The 25,683-nt window shown below is 54.4% G+C and overlaps 1 protein-coding gene across 2 annotated transcripts; it reads left to right on the forward strand.

Annotated features, from left to right (window-relative positions):
- The first annotated feature begins 10 nt into the window (after positions 1-10).
- PLEKHM2 (pleckstrin homology and RUN domain containing M2) lies at positions 11-25,561 on the forward strand. Of its 2 annotated transcripts, XM_039565786.1 has the most exons (20): positions 11-87; positions 10,482-10,588; positions 10,740-10,849; positions 12,352-12,451; positions 12,991-13,078; positions 13,557-13,743; positions 15,954-16,013; positions 18,285-18,519; positions 19,583-20,335; positions 20,599-20,668; positions 20,749-20,839; positions 21,123-21,187; positions 21,514-21,602; positions 22,175-22,307; positions 22,388-22,578; positions 22,865-22,930; positions 23,392-23,551; positions 23,762-23,941; positions 24,025-24,141; positions 24,480-25,561. In XM_039565786.1, exons 1-20 carry the CDS (start codon positions 28-30, stop codon positions 24,615-24,617), a joined length of 3,000 nt encoding a protein of 999 aa, XP_039421720.1. In that variant the 5' UTR covers positions 11-27; the 3' UTR covers positions 24,618-25,561. The 2 variants fall into 2 exon arrangements, with proteins under 2 accessions (XP_039421720.1, XP_039421721.1); XM_039565787.1 differs by lacking the exon at positions 15,954-16,013.
- The last annotated feature ends 122 nt before the right edge of the window (positions 25,562-25,683 follow it).

A 25,683-nucleotide genomic window follows, 5' to 3' on the forward strand; every position in this document is an offset into this window, starting at 1 on the left:
GCGGCGGCAGCGGCGGGCGGAGGCGCCATGGAGCCGGCGGAGGTGAAGGACCGCATCCTGGAGAACATCTCCCTCTCCGTCAAGAAGGTGGGAGCGGGAGCACGGCGGGGGCTGCGGACACCGACCCGCGGTGCTGAGGGGACTAGGCCTGGGGACACCCCTGGGCTGTGGGAGTTGCGGACAGCCCTGGGGAACCCCTCTGCCGGGGCTGCGAGGCTGGGGACAGCCCTACGACAGTCCTGGAGTCCGGGGTGTAGGCCGGTGCTGTGCTGTGGTGGACAGCCCTGGGGACACCCCTTGTGGGAGTGGGGACCCCCCTGTGCCGGGGACAGCCGGGAGGACAGTCCCTCTGCCGGGGCTGTGAGGTTGGGGACAGCTCTAGGAGAGCCCCTGGGGCTCCCTCACCCGGCTCTGCCAGGGCTGTGGGCCTGGGGATGGCCCTGGGGACCCTCCTCTGCCGGGTTATAGGGCTGGGGACAGCCCAGGAGACCCTGCTCTGCAAGGGCTCTGGGCCTGTAGGCAGCCATGGGGACCCCCCTCAGCTGGTGCTGGGGACAGCTCTGGGACCTCTTTCTGTCCTGTGGCTGAGAATGGGGCTGTGGGCCTGGGGGACTCCCCTCTGCCCAGGGGTGCAGGTGGGGCTGTGTCTGCCAGAGGTGCAGGGCTGGGGGACACCCCTGGGGACCCCTCAGACACACACCACTGCCATGGATGTTGGGTTGAAGGATGGGTCCCCATGGACCCCCTGCCTGAGGTGTGGGGCTGGGGGACAATCCTATATACCCCCACACCCAAGGAACATCCCAGGGATACTGATGAACTCTGATACAGGAGTGTGGGGTCAAGGACACTTTTGGGGGTGTCCTTGGAGACCACCTATGTTGAGGGTGTGAAGTTGGATGCAGCCTTTCTGGTGGTGGCACATCTGGGGTGTGGGGTCACCCCCAGGACCCTCTGTCTCAGTTGGTTGGGATATACTAGGATTCTCCCACCCAGGGTTCCCCTTTTCAAAGGACAGGACTGGGGGGACCCCTCTTCTGGGGGCTCTACTCAGGAGGGATTTGGAGTCCAGCCTAAAACCGTCTTTCTAGAGGTTTTCCCTCCAGCCAGGCATGTCCAGGGCACAGGATAGAGGGGCAGGACCTGGGACATTCTCCCCATAGACAGAGGGGACGTGTTGTTCATTCCTGTGCCCTGCTCTGTGCCCTCAAAACAGGGCTCTGAACATGTGTGCTCTCACCTTCTCCTTGCCTCTCGTTTCTCCTCGGATGGTTTCTTAAAGCCCATCCTGGTGGTGGAAACATCTGTGAGCTGGCACAGAGGGGACCAGGACAGGCACAGAGAGGACCAGGATGCTGGAATCTTTGGGAAGGCCAAAGGAGTGCATTGTAAGGACGTGCTGGAAGTTTTGGTTTGGCCCACACGTGAGCTCCAACCATCCTTGAAAAAAAACCCCTGCTCGGGAGCCAGGGGAAACAGGAGTTTCATTTGTGTTTGTCCCAGGTTTTGGGGGAAAGGCTGTCTGGAGTCGCTGTTGTTACTCCAGTTGTTGGGTTTCCTCTGCCTTATGGAATAGGAGTTTTCCTGTGCTCTGCAGTGTGTCCTAACACAGATTCATCCATGAAAACTTGTCCTATGAAGACCAGCACGAGTGAATTCTGGCGCTATTAAGAAAGGGATGGCTGGACACTGCCTCTGGGGCGTAGGATGGATGTGCAAACCTCTCCCAGCTTTTTTCTTCCATGGATGACCCTGACCTCTGGTCTCTTGCCTTTTTGTCCTCTAAAAATTAAGGATAATCTTGTATCTATCTGGAAATCAGTGGATGTTCATCCTGCTCTGAGCTCTGTCACAATGCTCTGCAATGCTCCTGCCTCAGTTTCCCTGTACATATAAGGAATACAACTTCCCATGCAGGACTGGTTGGACATAATTTATTTGCATTCAGAAAATCCTTGGAAGATCACGTTTGGAAATGCTAAAAAATCAACATGATATTTATTTTAATTATTGTTGTGGTTGACGAGGACTCTTCAGCTCCAGCTCTGCCAACACACCTTGGCCTGCCCGATCCCTGCCAACTCCTGTCTTGGTCCAGCAGTGAAAATTTTGGGATTTTCCAATCCTGTCTCTTCATTCTTGCTCAGAGCAAAACTCAGGGAAGTGTAGGAACCTACTTCAGGGTGATGGATTGATTTCTACCATCCTAGTAAAATCAAACTCAGGCCATGGTGAAATCCCACCCTACTTTTTTACCCCCAGGATGCAGTTCTCCTTCCTCAGGGAAATTGCTATGGAGCTGCTACCTCTGGAGAGCACTGACCTCTCTGACTTCAGCCTGTAATCCCTGATCCTTTTTTTCCCTGTGAGTGGCAAGAGTAAAGTACTAGGTTAAGGGAGCAAGTGGCTTTGTGCTGGGAAATCCTGCTCTCTTTTGAGTAACTCCTTGGCGCTGGAATTGTGTCATGGGGCTTGGAGTTTTCCGAGCATCCTGCCTCTGATTTTGAAAGCTTCCTCACAGTGTGGGTTGCTCACTCCTTACTTTCACCACCGGTGCAGGTGTGGGATGGAGGGTTTGGATGTGTCTGTGGTGATGGTGTGGGTTTTCTTTTCTCGGCTGCAGACCCAAAGAGGAGAAAAAATGCCCTATTTTCATGGAGTTGCCTAGGGGGAAGCACCCTGTGCTTGGCAGCCTCGGATGGGGAAGAAGAGCAGCAGCACAGCCCTGGGGCAGTGTTTGACACTCAGGGCTGTGACAGTATCTGGCTGTAATTTCAGTTTTTACCAGTGCTGCTGGATTTTAGGGATGGGGAATTTGAGCACAAGCGGTGGGTGAATTCTGTACAAATCCACAGCAAAAAAATGCTTTGATTCCAAGCAAATCCCTCAAACCTCAGTGAACAGGACCATTTCTCTTATTTTCCTGGAAAGACATGAGGGATGGAGCACGGATGGAAAAGTGGCAAACTTGCTTGCAGAGGGTAATTCCAACCTGTGGGATTCTCTGTGTGTTACCAGCTACCAGTGGGAGATCAGTGGTAGCTCCGCCATGGATTTTGGAGGGGTGAGGTCAGAGGTGTAAAGTCAGGCCTCCACTGCAAAAAGTGAGGAAAACACCTACCTTAGGCAAAACAGGCTTCTCCAACCGGAGAGATGTCAAGAGGTTTCTGCTCTTGGTGGCCTCAGGAGAGGCTGGGAAAGCTCAGCACTGGAGAGCTGGGTCCCTGCTTCAGTTCCAAGGGAATTGGGAGCATGGTTTTGGTTTCCCATCTACTGCTTGTCCTCTGTGTCCTCCCTGGGAGCTGTAAATTAATTCCCAGGGTGATGCTTTCTGCACAGATGGACAGTGTTACTTCTGTCTTGTTACCGTTTCTTTTCCCTTTTCCCACTCAGTTCCACTCCTGCTAAGAGGGCCATGTTCCAGCTCAAATTACTGCACAAATTAATGCCTAACCCTTGCTTTTTTTTTTTTTAGGGCTTTATTTTTTTTTTTATATTTTATTTAGGGGCAGAAGGCTGGAGATGAGCATGTTATGGCTCAGTGTGCAGGCCCTTGTTCACTCAAGTGCTTGTTTCCTTCTAGGAGATGCTGCTGTATGTGGTGGCAGTGGGATGAGAGCAGCTTCCTGGTGCTGCCCAGGTGGACTCTAAACACACCAGAAATGCAAACAACTTCAAATCCAACCTTGGCCAAGCATCTCCTGGTAGCCAGGAGCTGTTACAGGTTCCCTGGTCCATGAAGCTGGTGGTTTGTGTTCTCTTGGGTTTTCCTGGACATTCCCTGGGTTCAGGAGGGGTTTAGTGCTCTCCTACTTGGGATTAGGTGGTGAAAATACTAAGTCCTTAAACAGTGTTATTGTTGACAGTTCCAGGAGCTGAATGTAAAATCAAAAAAGAGGTCAGAATCCCAGATTTTGGGACTCCTCTCTGGTTTCCAGGCCATTCTGCTGGTTTTGAAGGACACACGTTGCCATGAACCCTGGAGCAGCTGATCCTTGGTGCATGTCAATCAGGTGGAGCGGTGGTTTTTGCTGACGTTGCAGGAGTTCTTGCCAAAAGCTCTGGCTCTGCTCCATTTCTGCATGACTTTGGGAAGGTTTCCACTGCCCTCACAGCAAGTTAGTGCTGAGCCCTTGCTGCCTGTCTCTGGGTTGGATTTTTAGCCCTGTACCTTTGAAATGCCTTTGCAGTCTCCTGTGCTGCTGAGCTCTGCTGTGACACCTCTGCTCCTGCATGGTGAGAGAGGGTGGGTTTGGGCATGGCTTAGTATCCCCGTGCCCTGGAGAGGAGCAGGGAGCTCTGGAGTGGAGCATCCCTACTCAAATCACGTAGGGAATGTGCTCATCTCTGCCTGGCTGGATTTATTTAGCTCAACTGCTGTGACATGGAGGCAGCAGCTCTGGAGATGTAAAAACAGCCAAACAGTCTCTTGCCTTCTGTTCCCTGCTGAGGGGCACCTCGCTGGCTCAAAGACCACAGGGGTTTTATCTCTGCCAGGGTCTTTCCTCTCTCTCACTCATCTCTCCAGGCCACATCTGTTGCTGCTGCAGGGACCACTTTAAGATGATAGTCCTGCCTGTTCCTTTGCCACGTGTACCACGTTTGCCAGCTGCCAGAAACCTGTGGGTGAAGGTAGCAGCAATCTCATGGAGCTCCTGAGTTGTCTGTGAAGACAAGACACAAGGGTCACCCAGGTGCTTTTAACAAGTCCACAGATGTGTTTTGGTGGGCCTGCAGGGGCTTTGTCTCTGTGGTGCTGTGGTTCTGCTCTCATCACAGCTGTGTATTGCTTAGGTTGCTTGAGTATTTCAAGGTTTATCTCTTTAGAAATTCCTCTTGCCTCATCCCAGCGATCAGGAAACTTCCCTGCCTGGCCATCCAGGAGCCACTCTGGTAGTCACACTGACCACCACAGGTCTTGTGATGATCCGAGGTTCGTTGTCCACAGTTTCAAGGGGATTGGGTTCTGCAGGTACCTAAACTGACGTTTGTCCTCTATAACACCCAAAATCAGCTCTGGAGCTGAGGGTGGACAACATTTTGGGAATTAAAAAATCCCACTTGTTCTCCTCCCTCTAACACAAAGTGTTTCACTGGGAGGGCAGTTGGTTTAGGAGGGTGAATTTTGGCCATGGTTTTCCTGAGGAGCTAAAGCAAGGCCTCTGAGCCTCTCTGCCTCTGATTGCACAATTTTGGTGGCTGTTGAGTGATTTCAGCTTTCTCCACTTGTGGTGAACTGGTCCAAGAGGTGTAACTGAATTAACCACGGGCCAGAGACTGTGGTCAGTGGGGAAGGACTCGGAGCTGCGATACCCAGCGTGTGAGGGAGCATCAGCTCCGTGGGACAGCAGCACCTTGCTTGCTTCTGGTGTGTTTGCCACTGGACTTGTTTTTTTTCCCCATAATATCTATTTTTTTCTGTTATGCTGAGCATGTGACCTTCCCATCTGCCTTTGGTTAGCTCAGGGATCCTGTTCCGCTGCAGCCAGTTCTGTGCCTGGCCCCTGCTCTGCTCACTCTGACAGAGGAACAGGATGCTCCCTAAGCGTTCCCACTGGAAAAAATCCTATCCTTGTCTGAGCCACACATGGGTCCAGCCTGCTGCAAGCTTTGCTGCTTAGAAATAGTGAAGGAAAGCCCTGGAAAAGCCGGGGGGGGTGTGAGCTGAGGAGCATATGTGTCCCAGGAGGTGACAACCTTGCTGGCATTGGATTGGGAATGCATCAAAGCTCAGTGTTTCCAGCAAGGAGCAACTTTGCTGTGGGTTTCAGCTTCACCTGTGTCAGGCTCCTGTCTCTCCACATTTCCAGGCTGCTCCAGTGGCACTCGTGGTGCCTTCCAGGTGCTGATGCTCTTGAGTGTGCCTGGTGTGTTTTTCCTAGCAAAAGCCCAAAGATCCAGGTGATGCCCATGAAGTGGGAAGCTGGGCCCTGAGGCCAGTACTGGTTTGGAAGTTTGTTGTAAGGAATGTTGAGTCAGATCGTGTGTGTGACTTCCAAAATGTCCTGCTAAAGCTGAGTTTTAGGGGTTTGGGTCATACAAGTGTAAGAGAGAGACTAGCACCCCTGCCATGAAATTCAGCCTGCTGTTGTGGATGGTATGGAAAACTAGGAGTTTTCCAGGTACAGGAGTTCAGCCTCCTCTATCCATTTGCCATTGAATGTCTGTACCCCCTTAGCAGGTGTGAAAGTGACAGGTCTGAGGTGTCTGTCCTGGCCCTTCCCACTGGGTCTTCCCTTGGCACTGAGCTGTCGTCGTTTGGGACAAGATCAGTCGCCCTTTTTGTGCTCCCTGGAGCTCCAGGATTGCTCCTGAGAGTGCTCAGCTCTTCCAGCTGGGGAAAACCCCTCATCTCAGTCCATGAACTGTGGGCGGGAATGAGGGTTTTGAAGCACCTCTCCCCTCTCTCATCCCAGTTAAGGAGCTGAGGAGTGCAAGGGATGTTTGTTGTTCTTTCACCGTGTTTGCCCTGGCAGGGAAATACCAAGCAGAACAAGTGAAATGGAATTGATGTTGGACAGCTGCTGGTGAAGCATCTGCAGGGCAGATTTACAGAGGGGAGATGTGGACTCAGTTGGGTTGTGGCCAGCCCTGAACAGATCAGGAGACTATTTCAGTATTCCAATAAGTTTTTAGAATTACAGGAGAGGGTAAAGGTAAAGAATTACAGGAGAGGGTAAAGGAGCCACCACAAGAATGATTAGATTTGGGAATGGGCTTTCCAGAACACCTCCCTGATGTTTTGTTGGCTTCCCTTGCAACACAAGAGCTCTGCGGATCAGCCTGGAAAACTTCACCCTCGTTGAGAACCACTGCAATTAACAGGTTATAAAATTGTGCAAGGAAAAGCCTCTCTCGTGCATGCCAGCGTGGAGCGGGGTGTGTCACTGCCAGAAAAATGAACTTGTGATTGATAAACAGCAATTAAATAATTAAATCCTCCTCCTCCTCCTCAGTGGGGATGAGGTGCGAGTGTTCCCCGGTGCCAGCCAGGTCTCTGTTCCCGTTGGACAAACACCCTCCTGCTCCAGGCTCTCCCAGGTGTGTTCAGCCCATGGCTGAGCTGTTGTGGCCCTCTCCCCGAGCAGGTTCTGTCCCATGAGCGCTGGTGCTCAGACCTGCTTGGGGTGCAGAGTGGTCCCGGTGGGTGGATGGCAGGAATGCCTTCTGCATGCCAGCAGTGCTTATTTTGGCCACAGGAATGTCTATAAATAGCCCCGGGTCAGGGCTCCAGGCATTGCCATGCCCCTCATGAGTCCTCCATCCGAGACAGCCTTCAGCCCTTCCTTCTGGATTTGGGGTGCAGAGGAGACATGGGGAAGAGCATCTCTTCAGAAAACCCAGGGTGATGTTTGTAACCCAATTATTTGCCTCCTTCCTGATTTCCCTGGCTCCAGCCCGGCTCACTGCCCAGCTGTGTCAGGGAACTGCTTTGGGGATGCCTCATGAAGTTTTGTCACCACCTCCCAGACAGGTCTGACTGCTGAAGGAGAGGCTGGTTCAATTATCCATGTGTGTTTTATAACTATTTACAGGAGACTCCATATAAACACTCCATAAAATGCCATTTTTCAGGGCAGTGTCACATCACTCCTGCCATCACCATGCTGAGGGGCAGGTGCTGGGATCATTCCCCGTGATGCTTGCGGTTGTACTTCCTACAAAATTGGATCTTTGAAAAATGGTGCAGCTGGACTTTGTTCCCCAATTAGAAAAGCTGTTTCATCCTAACTTTTCTCTGTGTGTCTTCACCCTTCTTCCCAAGCCAAAAACACCTCCCCATCAGCTTTTGCAAATCTTTCCCCACCCTGGCTGGAGGGATGACTCCACCCAGGAGATCCCAAGGCTTGCTGTGTCTTGTTTCCTCGCTGGCCAGGTGGTGGCTGGGCAGGGATTCAACTCCCTGATCTCTTTTGGGAATTGTGCTCCAGTGAGCTGTGCGTGCCCTTGGCTGGTCCCTGGAAGCCTTGGGCTGTGTTTATTTTGGAGGGATGCTGGAAATGGCACCATCCCTGGGTGCAACGCTGTATGGGGCCGTGGTGGCACATCTCAGTGGGAGTGAGCCCTTGTGAGCTTCCCTGTGACCCACAGCTCCTAAAGGGCCGTGACTCGGAGTGCCAGAATCCCAATCCCAAACTGCTGAGCACGCGTTTGCTGCTCGCTGGGCTGGTGTGACCCCGTGACTCAGAGCACAGCACAGTCACACCAGCTCATCCTCTGGCTCCTGATGTGCCACAGGGACAGGGTTGAGCCTTTTGGGGTGGGTTTGCTCTGGATATGGCCATGGGGCTGGGTTTTCCCGCAGCCTCCCCGGGAAGGGGGATGCAGGGGGAACTGGTTTGTGCAGAGCAGGAGGCTCAGTGCTCCTTGTGGAGCAGCTAAAAGGGACACCAACCCTTGGTGTAACACAGAACAAACCCTTCAAAACCTAAACCCCTTCCTGGGGGAAGATTGGGCTTTTCTAGGGAAGAGAAAGCCATTTTTTAGACACAGACAACCACCATTTGCTAATAGTTTGCACCCTTGGATGACGGGAGCAGGTCAATCCATGGAGAGGGATGGGAGCTGTGCACTGGCTGCAGGAAGGAGCATGACAAAGTTCTGAGTTATTTTGGGGGGGAAAGGAGGAAAGAAAAAAGAGGAAATATTTCTATTTCCTCATCTCTTTTGCTGCCCAGGCTTGGAGTGTCTTTGTCACGAGGAATTCCTCCAGTCAGAGGCACAGACAGGCTCCAAGTTCCCTCCACACTGACTTCCCCAAGCTGTGTCTCCTTTTTTTTGGTGGTGAGCTAATGAAATGCCTGATTCATTCTTGTTCTCCCCAGCTCTCCCCCACAGCTGCATTTCTCCAATCCAGCACAGAGCCTGCAGAAACCTCCTCCAAGGAGTGCCCCAGCTCCTTGCAGAACCCACAGCCTGGTTGGGACAAGCTGGGAATTTCTGCCTTCAAATGCTGGCTCATGTCTTGTGAGACCTTTGCTTCTGCCTCAGTTTTCCCAAAAATGGGATATTTTAGTGAGCTCCAGCTCTTGGAGATCATCCCCATGACTCCATCTATCCATCACCTGAGGAATATGGCTCTAAATTATGATTTTCTTTCTTCCTCTGGTGTCCTTGCTGCAGCTTCAAACACTGGCTGCAAGTACCTCCTGAAATTTTTCTTAAATAGTGGGATTTTAGGGCATTTTCCTCTGTTTCAGTGTGGGCTGCCTATGAATAGTGGGAATCTTCTGGAACAGCTTCCCCCCAAAAATGGATAGGAGCTGCTGAGCTGAAATGCTCCAGGTCTCACCTGGGTGTTGTGAAAACCCCTGTGGATCTCCGGAGCACCCACAGGTGCCTCTGCAAACACCACCTTGTTGTGGATCTGCTTCCCCAGGGGATTCACCTGCGGAACAGACGGGACAGGGACAGGCAGAGCAGGGCTGTGCCATCAGACAAGGGAACTCTGGCTGCGATGCTCCAGGCTCAGCAGTTTGTTCCCACGTAAGGGCTGGGACCAGCTCCATGCAGGAACATGCCTGGCTCCCCATCTTACCTAAGAGCTCCAGAGGGATTCAAGGTCTTCAGACCAGGAGGGTGTTGGAGCTTGATATGTTTATATTCTTAAGAGTGTTGCTGGGATCAGTTCCCAGGGGCTGTGAGGTGTTCTCTGACCCCTGGATAACTTCACATCAAGTCTGGATGATTTTTCTAAAGGACCTTCTCTAGTAAAAATTCTGGAGGAGAAACCTGTTTTGGGGGACAGGTCAGACTTGACAAGCACAATAATGTCAAGTTTTACACATCTATCATCTAGCGAGGTTTGGGAAAGACATGTCAGGTCACTAAAATAACACACATATTGTCTATAATATTGTTGTGGCTCAGCTGAGCTGTTCTTGCTTGTTGCCAGCAAACAGCCATGGCCTATCCAGCTGAGATTACATCCTGGGAAAGTAATCTCCCTGCCTGGATGCCGAGAATGTGTGAGACAGGACCTAAATAGATCCGTAAGCTCTGGGGGCAGGAGGAGGCCGGTGGGTCAGCTGGGAAGGGATATAGGATTTGGGTACAAGGGGATTTCTGGCAAAACCGAGGAGAGGCCTCATCCATGTCAGAGCCGGAAACAGAGCAGAGCTGGGGTTTATTTCTGCTCTGAACCACTTTGTGGTGGCTGCAGAGGAACCACCAGACCCCGCTGTAGTGTTGGCTGGGAGGGAAGAGGCTGCTCACCAACAAGAAGTTGATTGTTCACCCACCACAGCACTGCTGGGCTGTGAGATGTGGGGACACTGGGCAAGGTTCTCCCTGTAGTTACTGCCTTTAGGTCCTCTCAAAACCAACAGCTATGCCCTGTAAGTAAAACCTGTGTCAGGGTTTTGCAAGCTGAGAGGTCACAAAAAACTGTTTAATGCTGGATAGGAGCGTTTTGGCAGCTCCACCTGCTCCTCGTGGGCTGGAGGAGGGCGTTCCAGCCATCCCATCTCTTCTTTTTGCAGCTGCAGAGCTACTTTGCTGCCTGTGAAGATGAGACACCGGCCATCAGAAACCACGACAAGGTCCTGCAGCGGCTCTGTGAGCACCTGGACCACGCTCTGCTGTACGGGTGAGCCTGGAGCCCACCTCTGGGATGCTGCTGTTCCCCATGGAAAAAGCCTGGTGTGGAGCCTCAGCATGGGGAAAGCATCTAGGCAGGGATTGGGGTGGAGATAATGAAGCTTTTGTTTAATTTTTCCCTGGGATTTTTCTTCCTCCAGGCTGCAAGATCTTTCCTCAGGGTACTGGGTGCTGGTCGTTCACTTCACGCGCCGGGAAGCCATCAAACAGATCGAAGTGCTGCAGCACGTGGCTACCAACCTGGGACGGAGTGAGTATTCAGTGTCCCCAGCTCTGGGCCTGGGGACACCTGGGGAGGTCCAGGTTGTGCTGAGGAGTTGGGGCTGCTTGTGGATTGAGGGAGCCATTGGAATCCAGGTTGCAGGCAAAGGAATCGCAGAATCATTAAAGGTGGAAAGGATCTCTAAGATCATCAAGTCCTACCATTAACCCAGCCCTGCCATGTCCACCACTAAACCATGTCCCCAGGTGCCACATCCACATGTAGTTTCAACATTTCCAGGGATGGTGATTCCACCACTTCCCTGGGCAGCCTGTGCCAAGGAGGTGGGAGTCCTGCTGTGACCACGTGAGGTCTCTAGAAATAATGTCACCATGCCTCGGGGTCAGGTGCTGAGGTGTAGCCCAGCTTCTGCTGCCCTGAAACCCAAGGAAAGGTTCCAGACAGATGGGAGTCCGGTGGGGCCATGCCCTCAGGAAGAGTTCCTGGCATAGGGTAGCACGTGGGAAGGATGGGAAGCCTGCAGGGCTGTGCCCTTGGGAAGGGTTCCTGGCAGATGGGAGCTCTGTGGGGCCGTGCCCTTGGGAAGGGTTCCTGGCAGGTGGGGAGCTCTGTGGGGCCGTGCCCTTGGGAAGAGTTCCTGGCAGAAGGGAGCTCTGTGGGGTCATGCTCTTGGAAAGGGTTTGTGGTTGATGGAAGCCCTGTGGGGCCGTGCCCTTGGGAAGGGTTCCTGGCAGATGGGAGCTCTGTGGGGTCATGCTCTTGGAAAGGGTTTGTGGTTGATGGAAGCCCTGTGGGGCCGTGCCCTCGGGAAGGGTTCCTGGCAGATGGGAGCTCTGTGGGGCCGTGCCCTCGGGAAGGGGTTCCTGGCAGATGGGAGCTCTGTGGGGCCGTGCCCTCGGGGAAGGGTTCCTGGCAGATGGGAGCTCTGTGGGGCCGTGCCCTTGGGAAGGGTTCCTGGCAGATGGGAGCTCTGTGGCGCCGTGCCCTCAGGAAGGGTTCCTGGCAGATGGGAGCATTCCCTCTTGCCCCACATCTTGCTGTAGCAGTCATGTGCATGATTCTGCATTTTCCCTGCTCCCAGTTGTCCATAGCAGATGTTCGGGACCATCGAGGCCGCTTTTGACGCAGGATGGTGCCCAGATCCTCCATGTCCTGGGCCTGTACTGGTGAGAGCAGAGCTGAGCACAGACTCCGCTGTCACCTCTCTCTGCACCAGAATTTGTGTCAAATCTCACCTGGGGTGATTCACAGCAATTCTCCCTCCACCTCTCCCAGCATTTCTGGCAGGGCTCCCATCTTGCTGGGGATACACAGTTGTGTGGCTACTTCTTCACCTGTCTCTCACCAATTTTACTCCAAATCGTGAATCCCTCACTGGCATTTTCCCTCCCAGATTTCCCCCACAGTTGCTCCCCTCAAATGATACAAATGAATGATCTGAGGAGTTTTAACTAATTCATTATTATTTCTAGGCTTGTTGCACTTCTCATGTATTTCCAGATAAATCTCTCTGCTGCTCTGTGTTCCAGGCCGGGCCTGGCTGTACCTTGCCCTCAACGAAAATTCCTTGGAGAGCTACTTGAGGCTGTTCCAGGAGAACCTCAGCCTGCTGCACAAGTATTATGTCAAGTGAGTATCCCAGTACTTCTCCTTTGGGCACTGTTTGACATCCCTCCTTGTCAGAAGCCAGCCTGAATTTGCCAGTGGAGGACAAGCAGCTGATCAGGGTTTGATTTTGTTCCTTGTGGGGTTTACCTGGTTGATTTAAAGGTCCCAGATGTGGACACACTGTCCTCTTATCTCTGTGAGGCCCTGCAAGCATTTCTCCTAGTTCCTGCTTTTACTCTGCAGTCCCCTTTATATTTTTCCATGGTTTCCAAGGAGCTGCCGAGCTCCTGTTCAGGCACCTGGCTCTGCTGGACACCTGGAAATGTGGCTGTAGCTCAGTTTGGGGACAGCACCTGGCCCTGCTGGACACCTGGAAATGTAGCTGTAGCTCAGTTTGGGGACAGCACATAGTGGCTGCCTGTGGAGGCAAGGAGTGGGCTGCCAGCTCTGGGGCCGATCTATGGCAGCTCAGAGACACCTCCAAAGAAGCAGAAGGGCCCTTGTAGCTGGTTCTCCTCTTTCCCACCTCTGTAAAGCTCTTTTGTTCCTCCCTGTGGCAGGAACGCCCTGGTCTGCAGTCACGATCATCTGACCTTGTTCTTAACGCTGGTGTCTGGGCTGGAGTTCATCCGCTTTGACCTGGACCTGGTGAGTGTTTGATCTGTTCTTCCGACTCTGGGAGAGCGGGAACGCGGAGCAGGGAAAGTCCAGGGTGGGACAGGTTCCAGGACTTGGTCCAGGGTGGACCTTCCTGTTGACCTTCAGCTGAAAACATGATGCTGATGCTTTTGGGAAAGACTTTTCGGTCTTTGGGGATCCAAGAATGGGATTTATTCCTGTTGCTCAGTTCTTCACTGTTTGGAGGAGGAACAAGGCAGCTGCAGGGCAGATTGGTGGGGATAAAGGAGTTGAGTTCTGCAAGTGTGGTACGAAACCCTGGTGTCCCTCCAGGAAACACAAATCCACTGGATAACCCTCGGTGAAACTGCTGGGTTTCCTCTGAAATGGACACTGAGAGGGGACGTTCAAGGGACAGTCCCACTGTTCTGGTGGGGCGGCATTTCCCCCCAGCTGTGCCAGTAACAGTGACTGGAGCCTGACTCACGCCGCGCTCCCTGCCCTGCAGGATGCTCCGTACCTGGATCTGGCCCCGTACATGCCGGATTACTACAAGCCTCAGTACCTGCTGGACTTCGAGGAGCGCCTGCCCAGCTCCGTGCACGGCTCCGACAGCCTCTCCCTCAACTCCTTCAACTCTGTCACCTCCACCAACCTGGAATGGGACGACAGTGCCATTGCTCCATCCAGCGAGGGTCAGTGGGTTTTGGGGACGGTGTGGGCAGGGCTGTGTTGTTCACACATCCCCTTCAGATAAGGCGGCAAATTTTAGACTGGAAGAGACCAAAGCAAGAGACCCAACAGCCAGACTGGGAGTGTCTCCTGTCTTACATCCTTGGGAGACAGGACAGGGGGAAATGTGTTTAAACTAAAAGAGTTTTAAATTAAAGATGGGAAATTTAGATGGGATATGAGGAAGAAATTCCCCCCTGGGAGGGTGGTGGGGCCCTGGCACCGGGTGCCCCACAGGATCTGTGGCTGCCCCATCCCTGGAAGTGTCCAAGGCCAGGTTGGACAGGGCTTGGAGCACCCTGGGTTAGTGGAAGGTGTCCCTGCCCATGGCAGGGGGTGGAATTAGGTGAATTTTAAGGTCCCTTCCAACCCAAACCATTCTGTGATGATTCTGTGCCTCTGACTGGGAGAGAGGGACTTTCCCAGGCCCCATTCCTGTCCTTAGCAAGAACTGGAGGAATCTCCCCACAGAGTGAAGGCCGTGCCTGTATCTGAATGTGGCTTCCAGGTCAGCAGGGACACAGGGCTGCAGGGGAGGTTTTTAAGTGCTTGTTTTGCTGTCCAGAAACCCACGTGTGCTGGACCTGGTGGGGAGTAGTTTCCAGAGTCTTCTCTGTGTCTGCAGTCTGGGAGACAGACAGCCAGTGGTCTCAGAGGTGCTGGTTTTTCCTGTTCATACATCTTGAGCAGGCTGATAAATTGTCCTACTCACCCCCTTATCCCTTCAGAGAGGCTGGATGTTGTTCCTGGTGACCTGGGCAGACACGTACCTTGTGCCCCATGAACCCACTGCAGCCAGAGCAGGGAGCTCCTGTCCTGCACCCATGTTCGCAGGAAGCAGCAGCTCTGCTGATGCTGTTCCTAATCCAAAATCCTGGGTTTTGTCAGTTTGAGCAAAGGGGATTCTGGAATAGAACTGGAATGGAATGAACTGTTAGCTGGATGCAGGGAATTTGGGACTGAACCCACACACAGATGGGTTCCCTCAAGACAAGGGTCACCAGTTGCCCTTGATGTGCAAGACAGAACCTCAGGTATTAAAGATGCTGAGAAGGAACAGCCTGGGATGGGCATTAAAGTTGTTTTAACAAAGGGCTTGGAAGCACAGCACTGGTTTGGGCTCACCCACATCTGCACTCAGGAAAGGGTTTGATTTCAGGGACTTGCTCATGCCAAATCTCCAGCATCCCAGGAAGCTGAGAAGGCAGGAGGAGCCTAGAAATAAAAATCAAAGGAATAAGGTTCTCTGTCCCCAGAGGGTTGGCATAAGCAGCTGTTCTGCTGCATCCCTGGGTCTGTATTCCTGCTCCTCCCTCAGCAGAGCATGTCTTGGTGCCAGACACCTCCTGCCTGTCCCTATCACTGGGTGTCCCTTGGGTTTGGCTGCATTCTCCAGCCTGTCTGGTGGATGGGTGCTTAATGCTCAAGAGAAGAGGGATTTGGAGTAGAGATCCAGGAGATTCTGGAGATGGATTTTGTGTCTGGCATCATCTCAGCCTATTCCATGTGTCCAGGCAATGGCTGTGCTGTGTGTCTCAGTTTCCCCATGCACAGAGGGGTTTGGTGCTGATGTAGGAATGCTGGACCAGGATCCAGGAGGGCAGGAATTGCTGCTGCTCCTCTGGTATGGAGGAGTTTAACTTCTCCCTGTGACTATTACCATGCTCATCACTTCAACAGGAGCATGTCTCTACCCTGAGAGTGTAGGTGGAACTGGGGATTGTAGGATCAGAGGACAAGATTTTCCCTTTAATCAGATCCCTGGCTTTGCAAACATTCATGAGTCAAACATCACAGTATCTATGGGAGGTAAGTGTGAAGTGGGGAAACGGAGGCACAGAGAGACTAAATTGCTTCCCAGAGAGGATCAAGCCTTAGGTGACACTGTTTATCTGGTTTAGCTTCCCAGCAGCTTGAATAAAGGGGCCTTCCCTGGTCCCTTTCTAGCTCCCATAACACTGTTGTTCCAGAAGGAACACCCATCAGTGCAGCTGGTTTCCATTCACATCCACATTCCCTATTTTCTCATGTGTTTCAGATACCAGTGGACGATTGTTTTGTTTCTCCCCATTCCCATCTCCCTCCCCAAATCCCCTTCACACTCTCCCCCCTCCCCACTTCCCTCCCCACTACTTGTATTTCTAATCCTGAGTTTTATCCCTCATTTTTGTAGATTATGATTTTGGAGATGTCTTTCCAGCAATGCAGACCATGCCCAGCAGAGACTGGGAAGGTGGGACACGCTCATCTCTTACAGCATTTTGGTTTCCTCTCTGCATTGCTGCCCCCTGAGCTTGCTGCATGTTCCCATGTTTGTTTCTTTAACAACCAACTGCCCTGTCCTGATGGAATTCCGTACAGGCCCAAAATGTGGGATGTGCCAGCTGCCCTCATGCCATAGATTTTCTCTGTGGGGTAAAGCACACAGGGTGCTGATTGAAAAACTGATCCACCATCATTGGTTTCCTGAAAGCCCTGGAAAACAGCTGAACTAATTATGCTGCCTTTAATTTTGGGCATTTTGCAGGGATTAATTTGGGAGGTTTTGTTTTCCCTGGATCATCCTGTCCTGAGTCAAAGCTTCTCCCGTGAAGCCACAACATCCAGCACATGGCCGTGCTCAGTTTGGCTCACTACATTTGTTATTTTTATTGATTTTACCACTTTTTAAACCCACTTACCAGCTACCTGTGGCCTTTATGGCCAAGAGCACGTGCCCAGCTTAAAGGAATTTGTTCTTCCTCCACATGTAGCCCCTGTGGACATTCTCTTTGTGCCACTGGAGCAGGACCCTGTCTGCTTCACCCCCAGAGGAAACACACCCACACTCCATCCCTTACAGCTCAAAGCTGGATGGAGCCTGATGGTACCACCTGAATATTTGGGGAATATTTGGGCAAATCTGCCTGAATTCCATGTGGCTTGCTCTTGGGCTCTAACATGCTCCCTCTTATCTTCTTTCTTTCCCCACGCACAGGGATGTCACAGAGGTGGTTTAACCTGTCCCTGGAGGGTACAAACCACATTTCCAAACCCAGGGTGCAGCCAACAGCTCCAGTGTGGGTGTTGGGTGGAGGCTGGGAGAAGCTGAGGGGTGCTGGGGGCAGATCCCTCTGGATCTGAGGTGCACACAGCTCCCATGTGCAGGGTGGTGCTGCTGGGATCCAGCACTGCTCCAGGCTGAGCTTCCTCAGCCACAGGGAAATTGTCATCAGAACCCCCTGCCAGGTCAGCTCACAGATGGATTCCTCGCTGTGGGGACAGAGCAGAGGTTAAGAAGGTTGTGCTGTTCCCCATTTTCAGCAAATGCATTTTGCGATGAAATTCTGCATTTTGGACAAAGATTGTTTTGTCTCACCAGAACCAGCAGGATTTAGGCCAAAGAAGTGATGTGGATTTGGTGGTGCAGCCTGGGAACCCAGGGCTGAAACAGCTTTTAAATGTTTTGTTTTGTTTTATTTATGGTTGGACTCGATTATCTTGGAGGATCTTTCCAACCTAAGCAATTCCATGAATTTCCCTTTAATGCAGGTATTAAAACCCGATTGACTTCCCTGGTAGAGCTCACACCCTGCTCCAGGGCAGGTTTTTCAGTGGGAACAAAGTGGCATTTTGGAATCATCCAGCACAAACTGCCTGGATTAGAGTTTTACAAGAGGTTTCATTCTCCACCTCAAATCCTACAGCCCAAATCAGTCTGCCAGGGCTGTGCTTTTCTTCCCAAGGGTCTTTTTAGCTGGCTGTGGAAAGGAATCATAGAACCATGGAATGGTTTGGGTTGGAAGGGACCTTAAAGATCATTTCATTCCAATCCCTTGTCGTGGGCAGGGACACCTTCCACCAGACCAGGAATGGTGCTGGAGAAGAGAAGGGCATGGATAACCTTCCTTTAACCATGATTTTGGATGGATAATGGATAATAATAGTCCCAGCATGACTCTTGCAGCCCTTCTCCACTGCTTTTTTTCCCTCTGAAGACTAACATGGGCCCAGCTGTTCGTGCTCCGCCCCATCGTGCCACCTGCTGTCCTCAGACCCCCATGAGTGCTGTGTTCTCCCTCCAGCACACTCCAGCCCCCGTGAGTGTCTCGTGTGAGCAGAGGAGAGCAGCCAGCTCCCTCAGGATCGCTGTTCCATGGGCTGGCTCCGTGTCTGCCCTTCAAGCCGAGCAAGCCCCTTCCCACGGCCCTAAGGCAGGGGAGAACCAGCAGCCACGTTGCTCGCTGTCATCTTGCTCAGGAACAACGGCCCCGAGTCCCCTCAAACTCTTCCTACAGACACTGCCTCTGCTCCTCAATCCGGCTGCCGGCTCCTGGGTGACGGAGCTGTTGTGTTCAGGCATTCTCTGAACTGCAGGGGGGTGCTGGGTCTCACGCTGGCCTTCCTGTCCCTCCTCGCCAGGAGGGTGCCCACACAGTGCCCCGAGTCCCCAGCTTGGCTTGATCTGGCTCCGTGCAGGAGCCCGAGCTGGTGCTGATCCGCTCTTCCCGCCTTGTCCCTGCAGACGGAGACCTGACGGACACGCTCAGCTGCCCGCGCTCCACCGCCTCGGAGGCCAACGGCAGCAGGGCCGCGGTGAGGAGCCCCACGCAGCGCCACAACCCCTTCAACGAGGACAGGGCCGAGGCGCCGTCCTCTGCCGACACCACGCCGGTGCACGCGGCCTCCCGGGACAAGGCAGAGGCCACCCCCGAAGGAACGGACCAGTCTGAGAGCTGCACGGAGCTGGAGGTCATCAGGTAGGGACAGAGCTGCTGGCCTGAGAAGGGGTGGTAGATGTTGAGGATGTGCCACCTCTTCTATCCCAGCAAGGACGATGTTTGTGCTGCAGCCTTTATTCAGCCCTGTGGGGCTGGGCTCGGGTCCTTGTGCTGACTCCACATCACCCCCTTTCCCTGCCAATGTGTGTGTCAGAGGGCTCAGAGTAATCCATGAGCTTTTATGTGGAGCTCTCTCCAGCTGGTGGCAGCTTTGCAGCAGCTCTGGGGCTTGAATCTTCTCTCCCATCACGTCCCTCCTCCTCTTTTGTCAATGAGCTGTGGCCAAACCTGTCACAAGAGATGCCTCTGCAGAGCTCCCGGCCGGTGTTTGGGCGTATGACTCCTGCAGAGGAGATCCCCAGGGATCCCTCCCAGCCCTCAATCCAGACAAAGAGCTCAAGGCTCTGTCTGCTCACACCCAGTGATGGGGACACCCCAAACCCGCCCAGCAGGGCTGTGCTTTGTTCTCGTGCCCAGTTTTCCTGGGGAAGGAGCAGAGGAGCTGGGTTTTGCACATCATCCCACATGGCAGGCACAGGGAAGGAGAGCACTGGGCTCGCTTCCCAAGCAGGGGTGACCTGGCAGCCGTTTGGGTGCCGTGGGTGCCGGAACACTTCCTCAGCACATCCCGGTGTGCTCCAGCCTGCATCTCCCTCTTCTGGCAGGCGGGGACACGGCATTCCCACTTCTAGAGACGTCCTCCCTTCCCAGCTTCTTGATCTCAACCAGGGATTTCTCCCACATCACTTGAGCTCCACAACCATTTGTGATCCCTTTACAGCTGAAAGAAAGCTCAAGGTGCTGTGTCAGCAGTGATGCCTCTTTTTGAGATAGGTAGGAAAAAGTGTCCATACCTTGTGTCTCCTGAAAAGCAGCACAGAGATGGGGGCTCTATACAGCTGCACACTGAGCAAGGTTCTCGATAGAAGGATTTCTCTGCAATAGGGAAAACTGCAAAGGAATGTCGTTGGGAAAGGGTTGGACCCCCTGCGTATTTCAGAGTCTAAACAGGCACAGTGAGTGACGTTCTTCTCTCTCACAGATTGGCCAAGAAGAAGAAGACAGGCAAGAAGAAGAAGGTGAAGCCTGAGGAGGCAGTGAACAGCCCAGCACCCGCAGCGCTCGAGGCCAGTGGGGACAGCGGCGTCAACGGGTTCAGTGACAGGGAGGAGCCGCCGAGGGACGAGGGCCCTGCTGCCCCGGGTGGGCCGGAGGAGGGCGTGGAGCGCGCCGCCCTCGGCCCGCTGGCCCTGCGCATCCCCGAGATGAAGGACACGTCCATGGAGAGCGTGGGGCAGCCCCTGAGCAAGGTCATGGACAGGCTTAACGGGCAGCTGGACCCCGGGGGCTGGAACGCCGCCCTGGAGCCCCCCGGGCAGCCCTTTCGGACCGGCACGCCAGGGGAGACCCCAGATGGATCGTCCTCTGGCGACTTTAGCGAGGGGATTTCAGCCCCCATGGACTTCTACCGATTTACCGTCGAGAGTCCAAACACTGCTGCACCAGGTGGTGGCCACCATGACCCTCCAGGGCCTGGCCAACCGCCACATGTTTCTGGTAGCCCTGAGGCTCCTGAAGAAGAAGAAAGCAGAGAGGGAGAAGCAGTTGGGGCAGTAGAGGAGCCTGAAAGGACGAGTGATGAACCTCAAACAAGCCAGACAGAAACCACCAACCCCCCGGCTCTCTGTGAGCCCAAGAAGGAGCAGCCCAGCCCTTCCCCGAGCAGTGCTGAGGACTCTGGGGTGGAGGAAGGGCAGGGCAGCCCCTCGGAGCTGACCCATCCCTCCGAGTTCAGGTGAGGATGGGTTTGCTCAGCAGGGAGACCATCTTCCAAACAATCTTGAGCTCAAGTTGACGCCTTTCCCCTTTGTCCTTGGTTTGGGGGCAAAGCCCATCCTTCTCCAGGATGAAGAGGAGGCACAAAGGGTCAGGAAGAAAAGGTCTTGGGGAGCTAACAAGTGCCCAAATCATGGGCATGTTCAACAAGGAAGGGGATTGCCCTTCCTGGACTCACCCGGCCTCACAACCATGTCCATCCTCTGCTGTCTCTCTCCACAGGGTGGATAACAACCATCTCCTCCTGCTGATGATCCATGTCTTTCGGGAGAACGAGGAGCAGTTGTTCAGGGTAAGGGATCTCCATCGATCGAAGGACCAGCTCTGTGCCTGCATCAGCCCAGGGCTGAGCGCTCTTTTCTTTCCATGCAGATGATCCGAATGAGCACGGGGCACATGGAAGGGAACCTGCAGCTGATCTACGTCCTGCTGACGGATTGCTATGTGTACCTCATCAGGAAAGGTATGTCACCCTGACAGCCCCTGGGCTCAGTGGCAGGGAGGGGGTCTTCATCTGTGGCTTATCCATGGATTAGGCCACCACAGCTCGCTGCCTTCACTGCCAGTTCCCTTGTGTCCCCTGGTTACAGTAGGGAGCTCCAATTGACTTGTTCCCCAAGGAGCCCTGGGACACGTGTCCCGTGGCTCCGTGCTGCCTGGGACATGGCTCGGTTTGCAGGTCCATCGCTGCTGCTGCAAAGGGGGTCCTGTGCCCCCCTTCACGTGGCTCTCTGTGTCTGTGCCAGGGGCAGCGGAGAAGCCGTACATGGTGGAGGAGGCCGTGTCCTACAATGAGCTGGATTACATCTCGGTGAGCCCAGCCGGGGCGGGTGGCCAGGGGCAGCCAGAGGCGAGTCGGGAGTCAGTTCTCGCCTGTCCAAGGGTGAAGGTGCCAGGAGCATCACAGTGGGGTGTGTTTGTGTCCATGGGGAGTGTTCTGGGCAGTGAACCTTTGAGACTGGGAGAGTTGAAGTGATGCCACCAATGCCACCTCTGTGGGTGCCCACCTTGCTCCCATCTTTGCATGGGCAGCGGAGTGACCACTAACCCTCTCCCTGGGGCCAGAAGCCCAGTCATCCCTGCTCTGTTGCCCCTCATCCCGTGCCTGGCTTCCCTAACCATTCCTGTGTGGCACAGGTGGGGCTGGATCAGCAGACAGTGACCCTGGTGTGCACCAACCGGAGGAAGCAATTCCTGCTCGACACGGCTGACGTGGCTCTCACCGAGTGAGTGGGGACCCGGAGCATGGAACTCTGGAATTCTTGAACTTGAGGAATGTGGGAGACTCCGGAGACAGCCCTTTATGACAGTCCTGCCACCAGTGGGAGGTTTGGGGGTTAGTTTGATGCCACCAGACAGCTGGAAATGCCTCAGGCATGGATACAACCTAAGTATCTTCCCTGGATAAACAGTCACCCCATCCCTCAGTCTGAGCCTTGGGGCTCTGGGCAATGAAGGCTACGTGTCCTTTGTGTCACTCGGGATGAGTAGGGACGAACTCTTCAGTTCCAAGGCGTGTCCCCAGGTCCCTGTGTGTGCTGTCACCTCAGGGAGGTGACCATCAGGTCATAACTGGGATCTGTTCTGGGATGAGTGCCCACCTCCCAGTGTCACCCGTCTCCTTTCTGGAGTTCAGACTTTGCAATCTCCCATCACCTTTGGTCTGTAGGTTGATTTTGCGATTCCTTGGAAGACCAGAGGCCCACGGTTAAGGGGAGCCCCTTGGGCACCAGAGTGTATGAGAGAGATAAGGGGCTGTTTGCCCCAGCCTTGTCAGAAATCTCTGCCTTCCTCTCAGGTTCTTCCTGGTCTCCTTGAAGTCAGCCATGATCAAAGGGTGCCGGGAGCCCCCATATCCCAGTATCCTCACGGATGCCACCATGGAGAAACTGGCGCTCGCCAAGTTTGTGGCGCAGGAGTCCAAGTGTGAGGTGAGTTTGGGTATCGCCACCGTCGCTGCGGGTGACGAAGGCTCACGGGAGCCTCCCTTGACTCCTCCTGGTTCTCACAGGCCTGCAACGTGGTTGTGCGTTTCTACGGCCTCGTTCACTGGGAAGACCCCATGGACGAGGCGCTGGGACCCGCCAGCAGCAGCTGCTCCTCGGCGGAAAACGCCGTCACCAAGGACGGCATCTTGCACTACAAGGCGGGGACCTCCTACCTGGGCAAGGAGCAGTGGAAGCCCTGCTTCGTGGTGCTCAGGTGGGCACCGGGGCTGTGGTCAGATGGGGCTGTTGGGAGAAGGTGCTGGGAGCAGTCTGCTGTCCGGGAGCTGCGTGGGAGGTGGAGAGGACTCATCCTGGCACCTAAAGGGGCCAAGCCACTGGTTTGGTGGCTAAAGCCACTGGTTGTGGGTGCCCAGTAGCAAGAATGTGACCCCACAGGGCTGTGTGGGTGGAGGGCAGGGCAGGGGTGGCTGTAGGACCAAAGGCATGGGACCAGAGCTGAGCTGACTGCAGTTACCCCCTCTGATCTTCCCAAACGGCAGCAACGGGATCTTGTACCAGTACCCGGATCGCACGGACGTCACCCCTCTGCTCTCCATCAATATGGGGTAAGTGGCTGGTAGGACACAGTACCCAGACTCAGTGGGGATCTGGGGAGCAGGAGCTACCCGGGATGTCCAGGGAGGGCTTCTGAGCTGGATCATGACCTGGTCCATGCTGCAGGAATCCTGGCTGCTCCTGCCTGGGGGCAGGTGCCCGTTTGCTTTGGCTCCAGTGCATGCCACTGGAAATGTGCTCACTTCCTTCCTTGGATGGGGCCTCGGGCTCTGAAGGGTGACACAACCCTCTAAGAGCCATGCTGGGAGACCCACTGTGCTCACCTCCAGCTCTCCTGCAATGTGCAGAGCCTGGAGATGGTCCTCGGAGCAATCCCAGGGGATGTCAGAGATGGGAAATGACTGTTGGGAAGAGGGGTGAGGTGCTGCCCAGGGAGGGCAGTTGGAGGCTGTTTTCAGGCTCATGCTGGCCCCTCCATCCCGCTCATCTCCCTCCTCCCCCTCTCTCCCAGCGGCGAGCAGTGCGGGGGATGCCGGCGCTCCAACACCACCGACCGGCCCCACTCCTTCCAGGTGATCCTGACAGACCGGCCCTCCCTGGAGCTGAGCGCCGAGAACGAGGAGGACATGGCAGACTGGATGCAGTACTTCTGCCAGGCTGTCTCCAAAGGGGTGAGCCGGGGACAGGCCCCAAGCGTGGGTGCTTTGACCCCCTCCTTTGCCCAGAGCCCCTTTGGCACTGCCGAAGGGAGCAGGAATGTCTGGCGGGATGGAGCAGGCAGCTTTATCCTGAGCCAGGAGGGTTTCCTTCCCCACAGGGGGCCCCATGGAGATGGGGCTCCATCATACCAGCTTTCACCCTCCCTTCCCTGCCCCACACAGGTGATCCCCCAGGGTGTTGCCCCGACGCCGTGTGTTCCCTGCTGCCTGGTGCTGACGGATGAGAAGGCTTTCACGTGCCACGAGGACTGTCAGACCAGCTTCTTCCGCTCGCTGGGCACCGCGGAGCTGACGGACATCACTGCTGTCTCCACAGAGGCCGGCAAGGAGTACTGTATCCTGGTGAGTGCAGGCCTTTGGGACCCGCTGACCTGGGGCTGGGTGAGCACCCAGTGCTGACACCCAGCCTCTCTCTTGGTATTTAGGAGTTTGCTCAGGACAGCAAGGAGTTCCTGCCCCCCTGGGTCCTCTATTTTAGTTGCACTACAGAACTGGAGAGGTTCCTGTCAGCGCTGAACGTCGCGTGGAGGAACATCTACCAAGTGAGCATGTGTGGCTGCCTCACACCCTCATTGCAGGAGGGAGGGCAGAGGGGTGAATTTGTCCCTGTAGGGTGAACCCAGCTTTCCCACAAAGGGCAGGAGAGCCACAGAGTTCCTCTGGGTCCATATAACCACAGGATGTGGGATTTAGAGCCTGGCAAGACAAGCCATGAGCATCCAGTGCTGGCAAGGGGAGTGGGAGGAACCTGGGTCAGCCCTGCTGTCACCATATTCATGACACAGGCGACTTTCCCATGTGGATTTGAGGTGGTTTTACAGCGAGAGGGAGAAGGGACCATTGTCTGTTCCTCTCCTGATGCCCCACATCCGTGTTTCAGGTCGATCTCCAGCACAAGGCCATTCTGGATGCTGCCGTGAAGAAGAAATGTGAGGACGCCCAGAGCCTCATCAACAGCGCGTGGCAGCGCAGTGACAGCCTCTGCCGGGGACGGGCCGAGCGGGACCCCTGGTGTTAACCCTGGCCAGGGGAGGACAGCTCACGGGGGCCCATTTTTGGGGATCCAGGGTCTGTATCTGGCCAACTGGCACCCCAAACCCTCCTGCCATCGCTTGGTCCCCACCAGGGCCGTGCCTGCAGCATGGACCCTGCGCTCTCCACCGAGCCAGGGACACCTGGCGTGGTTTGGGGAGCAGCCGGATGCTTCACCACCTGCGCCTTCCTCCTCGTCCAGCTGCCACGGGGCAAATAATTTGCCTTTCACAGAATAATATCCCAGTAGTAGTGAGGGTGAGGGTGGGAGCGGGGTGGGCTGGGACGAGTATCCCCATTGTGGTGGGGAGCAGGACTGAGGACTTGTTCATTTTCGAACAGGGTCGGGGCGCGGAGGGGCGAGGTGGGAACACTCAATCGCTACCGTGCATGTTTTGTTGCTCATACAATCACCGAGGATGGCACTGCTCTGCCTCCTTCTCCTGCAGAGCTCGCCCAGGGCCTCCGGACACCACTGAACCCCTCTCAGCCTGTCCAGGAGCTTTGAGGCTAAGGAAGAAGGAATGGGGCCAAATCTTTGGCTTTAAAGATGGTTTTAGGAAATCTCAGTAGCCGGTTTGTGGTTTGGATGCTGGCCCTGTGCACTGGGGGAGAAGAGATGGAGTTCCACGTTCTTCAGGTGTCATGAGGGACATTGTCACGTGGCTGCCACCAAACACGTCCCCATCTCCTCGACTCACTGCACCTGAGGCCAGCAAGGACCCTTCGCCACTTGCGCTCCACAACGAGCACTTTGGGGCACAACCCCAGCTTTTAAATAATATTAATAATAATAATAACCTGGAGACCTTCTCATGTAATATACGTTCACGGGGCCTTTTTGTGGGAGGAAACGTACGTGACTGAATGTATATGTACATACATCTGCTTCCTTTCCCCCTCCCCAAATAAATAGACCTTGGTAACTCAGCCTTGGCCCTACGCCAGATTCTGCCACCAGTGGCTGCTGCTCCTCCTCCTGCCGTCACTTCGGAGCCTGTGGAATGGCTCGGGTGGGGGGTGGGGGGAGAAAGGGATATTTGGATGAAAAG

Source organism: Corvus cornix, chromosome 27 (genome assembly GCF_000738735.6).
Source record: "Corvus cornix cornix isolate S_Up_H32 chromosome 27, ASM73873v5, whole genome shotgun sequence".
Taxonomy (NCBI): domain Eukaryota; kingdom Metazoa; phylum Chordata; class Aves; order Passeriformes; family Corvidae; genus Corvus; species Corvus cornix.